This window comes from Mastacembelus armatus, chromosome 21 (genome assembly GCF_900324485.2).
Source record: "Mastacembelus armatus chromosome 21, fMasArm1.2, whole genome shotgun sequence".
NCBI lineage: Eukaryota > Metazoa > Chordata > Actinopteri > Synbranchiformes > Mastacembelidae > Mastacembelus > Mastacembelus armatus.
In genome coordinates this window covers 16,369,001-16,381,331 of record NC_046653.1, presented here as the reverse complement: position 1 = coordinate 16,381,331, position 12,331 = coordinate 16,369,001, and the positions used below count along the sequence as shown (strand labels likewise).

At 45.3% G+C, this 12,331-nt stretch overlaps 1 protein-coding gene across 3 annotated transcripts in view; it reads right to left on the bottom strand.

Annotated features, from left to right (window-relative positions):
- Positions 1-84: 84 nt before the first annotated feature.
- bcl9 (BCL9 transcription coactivator) overlaps positions 85-12,331 on the bottom strand; it is a 38,944-nt gene continuing 26,697 nt past the window's right edge. For all 3 annotated transcript variants that reach the window (XM_026295577.2, XM_026295576.2, XM_026295575.2), the window contains 8 exons: positions 9,254-9,734; positions 6,874-7,187; positions 6,153-6,260; positions 5,823-6,009; positions 5,052-5,148; positions 2,770-4,948; positions 2,049-2,318; positions 85-1,923 (listed from right to left, as the gene is read on the bottom strand). In XM_026295577.2, coding sequence (XP_026151362.1) covers positions 896-1,923; positions 2,049-2,318; positions 2,770-4,948; positions 5,052-5,148; positions 5,823-6,009; positions 6,153-6,260; positions 6,874-7,187; positions 9,254-9,540 — 4,470 coding nt within the window. In that variant the 5' untranslated portion in view covers positions 9,541-9,734 and the 3' untranslated portion in view covers positions 85-895. The remainder of the gene's footprint in view (positions 1,924-2,048; positions 2,319-2,769; positions 4,949-5,051; positions 5,149-5,822; positions 6,010-6,152; positions 6,261-6,873; positions 7,188-9,253; positions 9,735-12,331) is intronic.

Genomic DNA, 12,331 nt, shown 5'->3' with positions numbered 1-12,331 from the left:
TGCTGCAAAGCGGTCAGGATCCTCAATTAATGAGTTGCTCTCAATGACAACAGTAGAGAAAGAAGACGCTTTCTGCAGACGGTCCATGTTTGTGCTTTTTTAATAATACTATTATCTTAATGAGGTCATAGTTTGGTTTGTTATACACTGGAGTTACAAAGGAAATTAAAATAGACTAAAATTCGAATAGCCCACCAATGGTAAACAGTACAGTATTTTAGGGGGCATTCCTCCCCCAATGAAAGTCGGGTAAGAGGAGTTGAGAGGTCACTGATAGAATGCCTATACATACAGACACATACATACCACACAAACATACAGTCTGTCAAGCACGCACACACACTCACACGTATATACTGTACAGAAACAGTCAAAACAATGGAGCGAGAGACAAGATGGAGTTCCACTAAAAGTCTTCACAAAGCACATTTCTTCTTATTCCTTTCTCTTGTTCCATACCACTTTCATGACAAATTTGTTTTTTTTAAATTTGAAAAAGTAGACATATACTGTAGCATCTCCACGCTGACTTTTAGTTAGGTTGATTCCTCTTTGATGTTGAAGCCATCATTATAGTCAGATAATCAAAAACACAAGAACAGTTTTGCGAAACTGATGCACAACAATCCCATACATTCTGAAGTTCATAAGTCAAAATTAAATGTTCTTGTGGCAGAAGTACTCCAACCTGGACCTGTCTGAGTCTCCACTGGAATAGTTCCCACAGGACATTACTAGATGACTGGTTAGCTCCATTCTGTTCATCTCTGGGCATATCCTCTATTTTGTATTACTCTTCCTTTATTTTAGTCCATCAGAGTTTGCAGAACAATTTAATCTTTACTCCATCCTTGCATTTGTCCAACCACATTCTAGATACAAGGTTTTTGTTGGATTAGAACGGACTGAACCCCATGTCCATGTCACGTGGCCTCATCTGACCCCCCATCATCATTGTCTGCTGTGGGGGGCCACCCATGCCCTGCAGTGACATCATCATGTTAGGTGAGCCACCAGGGCCTGGGTGAGCCATTTGTCTCCCCTGCATCATCCCTCCCGGACCCCCAGGGGACATCATCCGGTGCTGGGGGCCCATCATACCTTGGCCCATGAATCCTGGAGGCCGCATTGAGTTGTGGCCAGGATTGCCCATTGGCATGTCTTGGGGACCCATTCCCCCGCCAGGACCCCCTGGCATGCCCCCCATCCCCTGCATTGTCATTCCCATCCTCGGTGGACCATCACCCATCATGCCCTGCATGGGAAAGCCAGAAGGGTGTGGTGGTTTTCCCCCAGGGTTGTCTCCTCCACCTCGGGGAAAGTAAGACAGAGTCTGGCTAGGCTTCTCTGATGGGATTATCCTGGAGAGGTCAAACTCGGGAATGCCAGATGCTCCTGGCCGCATCACCTCATGAAGGTCTGCATCACTGAATCCACCTTGCATGTTGTTAAACTCTGGCCCACCAGGGGTATTGGGCTTGCACATACCTCCATCACCCCCTCCCCCGTGAGGCATATTCCCCATCCGTCCTCCCATGGGCCCTCCTTCTCCTTGGAAACCCATGGGATGGCCAGGGAACCCCTGGGGACCGGGACCATTGTGTGGGGAGAAAGGGCCTTGCTGAGAAGGGGACTGGGTGAGGGGGTATCCCTGACTTCTGTGAGGGTAACCCATACGTCCCTGGGGCATCATTTGAGGGTTTGCCATGCCAGGGTCTTGGGGATTTGGTGGTATCATCATACCATGAGGCATCATCCCTGGGCCCATATTAGGAGCATTTGGAGAGGGCATTTGTGGAGGCATACCATGGGAGAGGGGCTGGGATCCCATAGGATTCATACCGAGAGGACTGAGAGCAGGCATGGGTCCTGCATTTCCAGATCCCATCATACGTGAATTGCCTTGGTGGTTCATTGCCATACCTGTATGGTACAAGACAAAAAATAATAATATATGGTATATTCACAACAATCCTTTAAGAAGCAATTAATTATTGAAAAGGTGGATGAAATTTAACCATGAAACCAAAACATTTCAAAAGTCTCACCATTATTATTCACTGAAGGCAGGTTAGGGGAGCGAGCTGGAGGCGAATCGTCATCAGAGCTGGCAACAGTCTTTATGGCATCATGGTAGAGTGGAGTGGAACTGGGCATTGCGAACTTGGACATGCGTGACATCATGATGGAAAGGGGGTTCTGGGGTAGTGGCTCATTGGGTATGGTGTATGGACTGCCAGACGGGACGTTGCCTGGAAGAGACATGGAGCCAGATGGAGCCCCTGATGAAGGAGGGGCTGAAGGAGGACCGTTACCACCTAGAAGACAACATGAGAAAAAAAAAAAAAAACATGACAAAATGATAAACCTGTGCAGAGTTTCCTTTCTCTGGCAGACTGTTTGTTTAGAAATAGTGATATTCCTTGCAATATGTGTTATGGCTCAGTGGCCACAAGAGGGAGCCACTGGACCATAACCCACTCAACCCCACCCCTCATACAGATGTGTTAACTCTAGTGTTAACAGAAGTGATACATCTGATATACAACCTCAATAAATACTTTTCAGTTTTGTACATCTATTCTGTTTTCAGAGGATTAGGTCTCATTCTGATATTTTATATGTGATATTAATTATTGAGACAAATAAACTTGCAACCAATACCAATAGCTAAAATTTCAACACCTAACCAAACCAAACCAAAAAGGCCAATACAAAAGTACCGATGAATACAGACAAGGGGGGAAGAAAAGATTAAGATCGTTATACCTTGCTCCATGTTTCCCATCATGTTTGGTGATGTGATACTGAGGGGAGGCTTGCCACCTTGAGGTGGTACCCCAGGACTCTGCATGGGTGGTTTTGGTGAGGAGGCCCATCCTGGAGAGGGGTTAGGAAGAGAAGGAGATCTCATATGTACAGGTGAGGCACCAGCTGATCCCATCATGGAGTGAGGGGACTTCATTGGTGCTGAAGTTGGAGGAGCTGGAGGCACACTGGGACCTGTGGGACCAGTAAGCATACCAGCCAGCTGGGATGGTGTAGGAGGGGATTTGAGATTTCCCGAAGGAGAACCCATCATGGGGGACTGCACTTGCCTCAGAGGAGGGGACTTAAGTGGGTTCACACTTGGAGAATTTCCTCCTCCTGCTTGAACATTCAGATCTGCTGGTTTGCGGCCCCTCTGACCTTGTGGAGGGCCACCAGCGGAGGGAAGGTGGTTAATACGGCCATTTCCTCCTGTTGGTGTAGATCTGTGCTCTGGGCCAAAGGCTTGGTCTGCATGTGGACCCCTCATTCCTCCAGGACCACCTGGGAAGGGTCGTCCAGGCCCCATTGGAAAGTCTCCTGGCTGTGTCTGATCAGGAAAGGGAGGACCCTGCATGGGCCTGCCTTGTGGACCCATGTTCTCCATTGGAGGTCCTCCACCTCCTCTCATTCTCATCATATCATCTGGACTCATATTCATGGGGGCATCACGTAGTTTTGAAGGGTGCATATGAGGTCCAGGCCCAGGGCCAGGCCCCATGCCAAAATCAGGCCCCATTTCCCTCCCCCCCATTGCCTGGAGCCTGGATGACGGACTCATAGGACCATCACCAGGCATTCTGGGAAACATACCCATACCATTACCAGGTTCCATTCCACCTCTCTGATGCCCCATCATCCTTTGCATGTCCATCATCATCCCAGGAGGGAGGCCCTTCTCCCCACCCATTCCTTGGTGGAACATTGCTTCTTGGACTGACTGAGGATTTGGGAAACGTTCTCCACGACCCCCTGGACCAGCAAACATTCCCCCAGGTCCTCCAGGGAAGCCTCGTGCATCTCCCATCCGGGGAGGCATGTCATCAGGCCAACCCATTCCAGGCCTTGGTCCCTCCATCTCAGGATTCATCATACCAGAGAAGCTAGGCATCCTCTGCATATGTGGGGGCATACCCCTGGGGCCAGGACCCATGCCCATGCGCTCTTGATAGTGCTCAGTTGGACCACCTGGTCCTCCCCACATCTCTCCTGGGCCCACCTGGTAGGGAGGTGGTGGCCCTCGCATCATGCCACGTGGACCATGGGGATGCATCATCAAGTCTGGAGGGATTGGGCGGTGTTGCATTTCTTGTTTTTTCCTCTTCTCTTCATAAAATTCTTGCTGTAGTTTTAACCAAGCCACTTGTTCTGGGGTCATCTGATCTCCTTCTCCACAGCCCCCTGGACCCCCCATATGTGGACCCATTTCATCTTGAGGAAATGGGGGCATGTCCCTAGGAACATGGGGTGGGCCAAAGGGTGGACCTTGTGGACGAGGGCCTCCTGGCCCACCTGGCGGTCCAAGACTCTGAGACTGTGCCATCATAGCCTGTAGGGGGCCCTGCTCAGACCTTCGTGGTGCACTATCAGGGCCTCCATCATGGGGTCCACCATGGGACTGTGGGGGACCAGCTGGTGGGGCATCCCGATCATCAGGGAAAAGCATGCGCTGAATATCTCTCAAGGTCTGTAGGGAGCGCTGGCGGTGCTCTAACTGTTCTTGGGACAGACCCTCTGTGTTGGCCTCCATGTTCAACAGCTCCTGGGCCAGCTGCTGCTGCTGTTGCTGTTGCTGGGGTGTCAGACCTGCTCCACCAGAGCCTCCACCCTGCCCCCCATCACCTGCTGTCGGAGGGTTGAGGCCTGCCTCAGTTTGGGTGACAGGAGCCTGGTCAACTGGAGCTGTGGTGTTACTAGGGCTACTGCCAGGAAGATTTTTTGACTCCATGCCAGCAGCAGATGACCCTTCCTGTTGAAGAACACCAGACTGGCTCACTTGGTTTGAAGGCTGGGGTGGGGCTGGCTCTGTCATGCCAGGTAAGGACGGCTTGGTTCCAGGCTGGTGGCTCTGATCTTGGGCATGGGATGGGGGTGGCTGGGAAGGCTTGGCGTCATTTCGGAGGGTGCTTGCTGCATTGTTCTTTAACACAAAGACATAAATGAGATTAACTTATGACACTCATGTGAGATGTTGGTGTATGTAAGCTTATGTTATGAAACAGAGTCTGTGTGTGTGTCTTTACCAGAAGGAGGTGAGCTTTGTCCTTGCTGTTGGAGATGTTTTTCATGTGGAAGGCAATGATGTTTTCTGTATGGCCAGTTAGAACTGCATCAGCTGCCCTGAGGACAAGAAAGCAGACAGTCAGATATCAGTCATCAGACACAATAAGTACGTGTATGTGTATACGTGTGTGTACACATGCATGCGCATTTGAGAGATAGTAAGCTGGATGAATGACTACTAGATAGAACCATGAAGGTAGTGCCAAGGTCAACAGACTATTGCACACACACACTTTTCACAAAGCATCCACATCTTTGATCTCTAATTCCCAACAAAGAGTGTTAATCTAAGCCAAGCGTATACTCCTACTGAGAAACACATGCTTGTGCAGATACAATGAATTCAGGTTATAACTGGGGAAGTCTGGGAAAGGAAGATCAGAGGTGGGAAGCAAGCATCTTAGTGCCGTACACACAGAGCCAACAAACAAAGACCACCACCACCACCACGCTTGATTGGGGCACAGACATATACTTCAGCCGACTTTCATCATTAGAGTGTAAATTTTGCCAAATATTAACCAAATTATTGAGATGATTTAAATTGGCCTGTCTAAACACATTCAAAATTTGTCATGATACACCACCTGTAAATACTAATCCTTAATCAAACTGAAAACATCAATATAATAATAATAATAATATACAATTTAAGCATCAGGATGTCAAATGACAGCCGAGCTACAATATTTGAAAGGTACTAGTTACATGTTAACTCTCAGCTTCCTTACTTGTTGGCCATCTCCGTCGTGAAGACATAAACAAGTTTCGGGCCTGGTTTCTGGCCACTACCAGGTTCTGTTGTGGACCCCTGGCCTCCCAGTGTATTGTGGGACGGTGTGGAGGAACGACTGAGTCCAGCATTGGAGGTAGAATGTGTGACAGAGTCCTGGGGCTTCACGTCACTGGAGTTACAGTCTAAAATAAGACAAGGAAGACCATGGCTTTAGGACTACCACAGGTTCATGGGCAATGTAGTTCTACCGACGAGCTGTCATAAGTCAAGTTGATCAGCAGAGAGACAGCTGCGCAGGCTTGGATGCACACATTAACACACTTACTGAAGAATCCTTTGTCATCTTCATCACTTTCTCCCCCAGAGCCCCAGTCAGCTCCACTGTACGGCTGCCTCCTCTCTGCCACACATATCCTCTTTGCCCTGCTACTGTCTGTACAGACACACACAGCCAGTGAGTTTAGCTTGATCAGTGTGCGTGAGGGACTACAAAGTCTATTTGTAGCTGTCCAACTGTTGCCTTCTTTGGGTAGCTTTTGTTGTATACACAGAAAAAAAACAAACAAACAAAAAAACAACTATATGTACATTTATTTTCACATAAAGTTATGCAGTTGTGCATGCTAAAAAGTAACAACAAAGCTACCATTGGCTGCAATTAGGAAATATTTGTCCTTTTTCCCTCTATTAATCAGAGCTGAACCGTGTCTAATGTGTATAACAGATGCATAGGAACAGTCTGGCTATTCTTTATATATGGAGCAGCTCAAAGCATTTCTTTCGAAGCAGATATAACCTCTGGAGTGTGAAAGCACATCTTATGATTTCTCTCCAAAAATCATCTGAAAGAAACTCATGCTCTTGATCAGCCTGTTTCTATATTATCATTCTGTCCAGAATAAAAATAATTGAAAACAGGCCCAGGTTTTAATTCATACATCAGAAACTTCCAAACATCTGGACTAATTTCAACACTTGACAATGACTACTTGTGACACCAGCTGTGAAGCTCATCGATAATGAGAACTGGTTAAAGTGGCTCTTACCTTTTTCTTCACTGGTGGGTGTGCCAGTCTCTGGCTGTTCAAATGACTCCACTGAGGTGCTTCTCTCCCTTTTAACTTTAACCTTGGAGCTTGGACCAGAGGTCAAGCCCTGGCCATTCTTCAGCCCCATGCCCCCTGCCACATTCTGAGCCCCTTTAGTACCAAGGGTCTTGGGATCACAGGGTGAGGGCTGTGATTGGCTGCCGGTGTTCCCTGGTTTACCCTGATTGGGCATTTTAGAGTCCATTTGGGCAGCAGTAGAAGGGGACATGACGGGAGGTGATCGTACCATGGCCTCCGTCTTAGGTTTAGGGCTGCCAAAGGATGGAGAAAGCAAATTACAAGCATAATTAATAGATTTACACCTGCTTTAATGCAAAATCGCATTCTGTGGACTTTTAAAATGTTCATTTTTGTCTTTCAGCTCATATTTGTAACCCTGACCCACTTACGAAATGCACACAACAAGGGAGAAATAGCGCACAGCGAGAAAAAAAAGCCTCGGGCTAGAAGTTAGGTTACCCAGTAATCATGCTCTGGAATTGGTGACAAACCAGACAAGGGGAGGGCTGAAAACTAAGGCAGCTGGCTATCCATGAGGTCTGATTTCCTCCAGCTTCCTATTATAACATGTACCCTTGTTACACAGTGCGATTGCTCTCTTTACCATCTTTTTTATTTTTTGCAACCACTACAAACAATGTCGTTACAACATCCAGCCATCTGCACACATGTTTGGGAACTTGGGATTAGTTACTGCAAATGGGAATTCAATACACACAGTTAAAACTAGAAGGGGCACACTGTAGATACACAGGCCATCAACAAATGACTGCTGCTTACTAGTTATGAGAGCAGTTCAGTTCAGGCAGCGGGATACATCCAACTGGCAGAAACTTCCTTTACCACACCCTAATCTCTTTTGGTCTCTCTCTCTCGCTCTCTTTCTATACATACATATATATATACACATATATACACACACACACACACTCGTACAAGTAGGATGACACAAATGCAAAGAGCACAACCACAGCCTAGCACAGTATATGTATGTACACACAGACACACAGCTAGTAGAAAAAGAAGGCAAAGGCAGAGTTTTGGCAGTCCAGACAGCCATTTCCAAAGGCTCCAAAACCATGAGTCAGCAGGGAAAACCTCCAGGCACAGTGTACTCCCTGACCTTAGAACAGCTCTAGATCACACATCAAGACCATTTAGGTAAAGTAAAAGAGGTGAGAGCTGATCTTTGATCGCATTAAACCAAACCTATACTGGATTTTTGAAATCGCAAGGGTCAGGCAAACGTGACAGGTTTGTGTTCACTTCTTCATGTCAACAAGACTCACTTTCACTACTGACCACATACAACTTTCCATGGCTGCACAACCACTATAATAGCTGACACTACTAACCCCCCCCCTTCAAAAAATGTGCATGTACAGTAATATAAAACCATTGTTGCTCACTGTAGTTAAATAGTTGGGATGGGTCACATTTCCCCAAAGGGATTAATAAAGTATGAAAAACATGCTGTATAAGGGCTGTGGATAAAGTTTTCTGTAGACTTGCCTCTGATCAGCTTTTTTAAAATTCAAAACTCAGCACATTATCCTACCTTACTGGTAAGATATGAGAGTTTCAACACATAAACACTGGCATGAAGAATGATCTGATCACTCTGCAACCAATCACTGCTGCCAAAATACTGCATATATTACCATCAGTACTTGGTTGAACCGCATAAGATCTTTTTTATTTATTCTTTTTTTTTTTTGTACAGAAAATGTGTCTATATATTTTACATGGCCTTGTTTCTGATTTCACAGTGAGACCTGGTTATTTCACTTCATTCTTTTTTGAACAGAGGGTTGAGTGTCTGTATTTGTTCTCCCCTCCAAACTGTTAATAAACACTGTCAGCTAATGTTTATTCATTTCTGATAACCATGTGATGATTTTTTTTAATTACTTGAAACAGGTTTATATACTGGACAAAAGCTCACGCTTCCTTGACAAAGCTCAGTATTGCATTATTGAAGTGGCTCAAACACAACAATGAGGAATAAAAACTTGATTTAGGGTGCATTACTGGTGATAACAATGTTGTGCAGCCATAAGAATCTATTTACCACCCTGTAGGTGAAATTTGACTTCTGCTTGCTGTGCAGTTAAAAATGCTGCACTGCTGTTCATCGACAGCGTATTAAATGCACAATTTTAATCTACATTCAGATCAGTGTTTGGCTGATTAGGCTGTTAAAACAATCACTTCCATGTCACATAAATATACGCACATTAAATAGTGCTAGAATATTATAACCATAACTGTATTGCTGCACTGGACCTACATGCCTTCAGCGTGGAAATTCACTCACCTCTGTGTGTTAGTGGACGGGGAGTTCTTTAGCCTATTGGAGTGCATTGATGGGGCTCCCAGAACTACAGAACAGGGTGGAGTGATCAGCTGGTGAGGACTGCCTGTGTGTGAGAGCGGCGCTTTTGTGCGCACGTTCCTGGAGCCAGGAACAGGATTCCCAATGTTGGAGAGGTTTCCCCGACTGTCTTTGGCTTCCTCTCGCTCTTTCTTCCCTCGCTCCTTCTTGTTGAAATGTGTCGCTGCTGTACCTGCCGCCGCTGGCCTCTCCTCTTGGACCTCCAACATTCTCCCTATGTCCTTGTCTGTGTGTGTGTGTGTGTGTGTGTGTGCCTGTGTGGGTGTGGGTGTGGGTGTGGGTGTGGGTGTGTGTGTGTGTGAGAAAGAGTGTAAAAAGAATATCAATAGTCCGGGAGTCTTTTCTTGTATGATGTGTATTTATGAAACTCCCCCAAGGGGGCTTTCAATGGCCCTTGGGCACACTGTTGAGAGAAAAAGACAAAGGAAAAAAAGGACAGTTAAAAAACTGAAAAAAAGGGTGGGGGGGTGCTTAGTATGAGATGTGACCAACATCAACAGCTAACAACAGAAACAGGAGCAGCGTGCTGAACTATATTTTGGTAAAAATATTAGTGGTTGCAGCACACTAATAATGCCAAACTGCCACCTTTCAACCCTGCACGATATTAGGACTGTAGATGGTAGTTACACACAAGATCTGTGTATATGCTGGCCAATAAGTAACAACTGAATAAATTTATGTTTCAGGTCAACTAAACACAGTGTCACCATTGCATAACTTGCCAACCAGAGAGCGGTGACAATTTAATTTTTTGTGTGCAAAAGGTACTGTTTGTTTTTGTTTGTTCTTTATCTGAAGAAATATTTGTTTATGCAATGAATGTATGTCAATAAAGACTACCAGCTGCTTTCTTTGCTGTATTATCAGATTTTAAACAGCTCAAATATCGAAATTAGTAGTACAGGCCTAAAAATCAAATGAATCAGGTTAGTACTTTTGGGGGTAGGGTATTAGATTAACTATACAAATAAAAGCACCACATTGTAACTCTAGCAAACAGTTTAGTGTGGTGGTGAAGTGGAGAGGTTGCATTGTGTGTGTGTGTGTGTGTGTGTGTGTGTTGTGTTGTCCAAATAACCTCTGCATGTTTCTGTGTGTGTGTGTGTGTGTGTGTGTGTGTGTGTGTGTGTGTGTGTGTGCACGTTGGTGAGTGAACACGAGAATTGCATGAGAACCCTGTTTGAGAGAGCGGGCCAGTCAGTCAGATTACACTGTCATCCTGAAAATATTTAGGAGCTCTTCCAAAACACTCAACATTGTAACTGGCTCCAGAGTTCCCCTGGGGAGAAGGAGGTGGAGTGTTTGGGGGTTTCGAGAAGGGGGGAGGGGGATGTCACTGGGAACCAGACAAATACACTGACTCCTGCTACAGCAGCAACAATTCTCTCTCACTGGTCTACGAGAGAAGTGATTTACAACTATGAGGGTCACAGATCACCACTGCACACGAGCAGTGGATGGCTTCTGCACAAGAATAGTGGGGCTGGAAGGGGGGTGGGCACGGGGGAGGCTTGTGCATCCAAATTACACTGATTAGACTAACCTTTAAATAAAAACACACTGCGATATGGAAGGAGGGGTTCTTCGGGGAAGTAGTAGGCTGACTATTGATTGCTGAACTAGCGACTTGACTGCACATTTATTTACAGTGGAAATACTTTAAAAAAATCTTCATTCATTCCTCATTTTTTTGACCATACATGTTTTGGCACATAACTGTGGAAAGTAGAGCTGCAACACCCAGATATACATGAGCATTTCTGTAGACAGGACACAGAAATAAACTTGAATTTCACCCAAAGATCTTCTGCTCATTCTACAGACCTGACATTCAGAATGTAACATTTTCTGCTATTACTTCCCTTTGTTGTTTCTAGGTATTGATTACAAGTAGAAAGGCAATGTGTGAGGGAAAGCGTGTCAAACAGGGATGCAGTCTGATTTTGCTGTTGACTTTTATTTGCTCATCAGAGTGAAGCGCTGGCTTGTCTAGTCACAGTGGAAAAGACCTGCCAGACAGCCTCTCTGAACCAAAACAGTGTCAACAATAGCATGCAGGATTTTAAGCCTTTGCCAAAGACAGGGAAGCAAAAACGGACAGCATGAACTCCTAACTCCTTAGAACTCACAACACACATTTTAGAAGTGAGGATTAAGTAACACATATATATCACATTCATTTGGGCATATTTCGTCCAAAGAAATTTAAAATGCAGTCAGTATCCATGATAACAATAAGATGTCGTCAGAAACTATGACCATGTTACCATACGGTACATGTTCCAACATTTTTATTTTCTTTTTAAATGACCATGTTAACCCTGGGATATGCTTTGAATAAACTTGTGTATTCAACTATGTTTCAAACACTCGCAGGTGAGGCTAAAACCAGTTGCTTGGCTGGGGAGAAGGACACAAACATTTTTGAACAATTTTCAACTGTGGTCATTCACACATATAACATGATAGAAGTAGTTGTGTGAAAAGTGAAGAAAAAAAAAAAAAGAGTGCTTGAGTCAGAAGTTCAAACACTGGTTACTTTCTCAGCTCAGCACTCCAGCCAGTTCCTGTATGAAATGGGCATGAGTGTCGGTTTTTAGTTACACAATTTAAAGCAGCACGGAGGAGGGTAGGTGTCGTTTTTTGGTTTTTCAGTTTGGTTTCTGACCTGCTGTGGATATATGTGGATGGACATTGACTCTGTTCTCTGTGACTTAAACGGAGACCAATTGGCCAGAGATATTAGTAGAATCCCCTGCAAAATCTGTTTAGTATTCAAGTCTATTCTCTATCAAAGTACCAGCCTCCTACCTTATTCAGTCCTAACTAGCATGTACACCTTCAAGGGGTGTTGTCTAAACCTAAAACCCAATCATCCACAAACACATGAGCATGTGCACATACAGAGAAACTAACAGCAGGGCCTGTCAATCACTGGTTCCCTTCATTTATACGCTAATAAGACACTAATTGGGGAGCTCGCTGACATGACTGTCA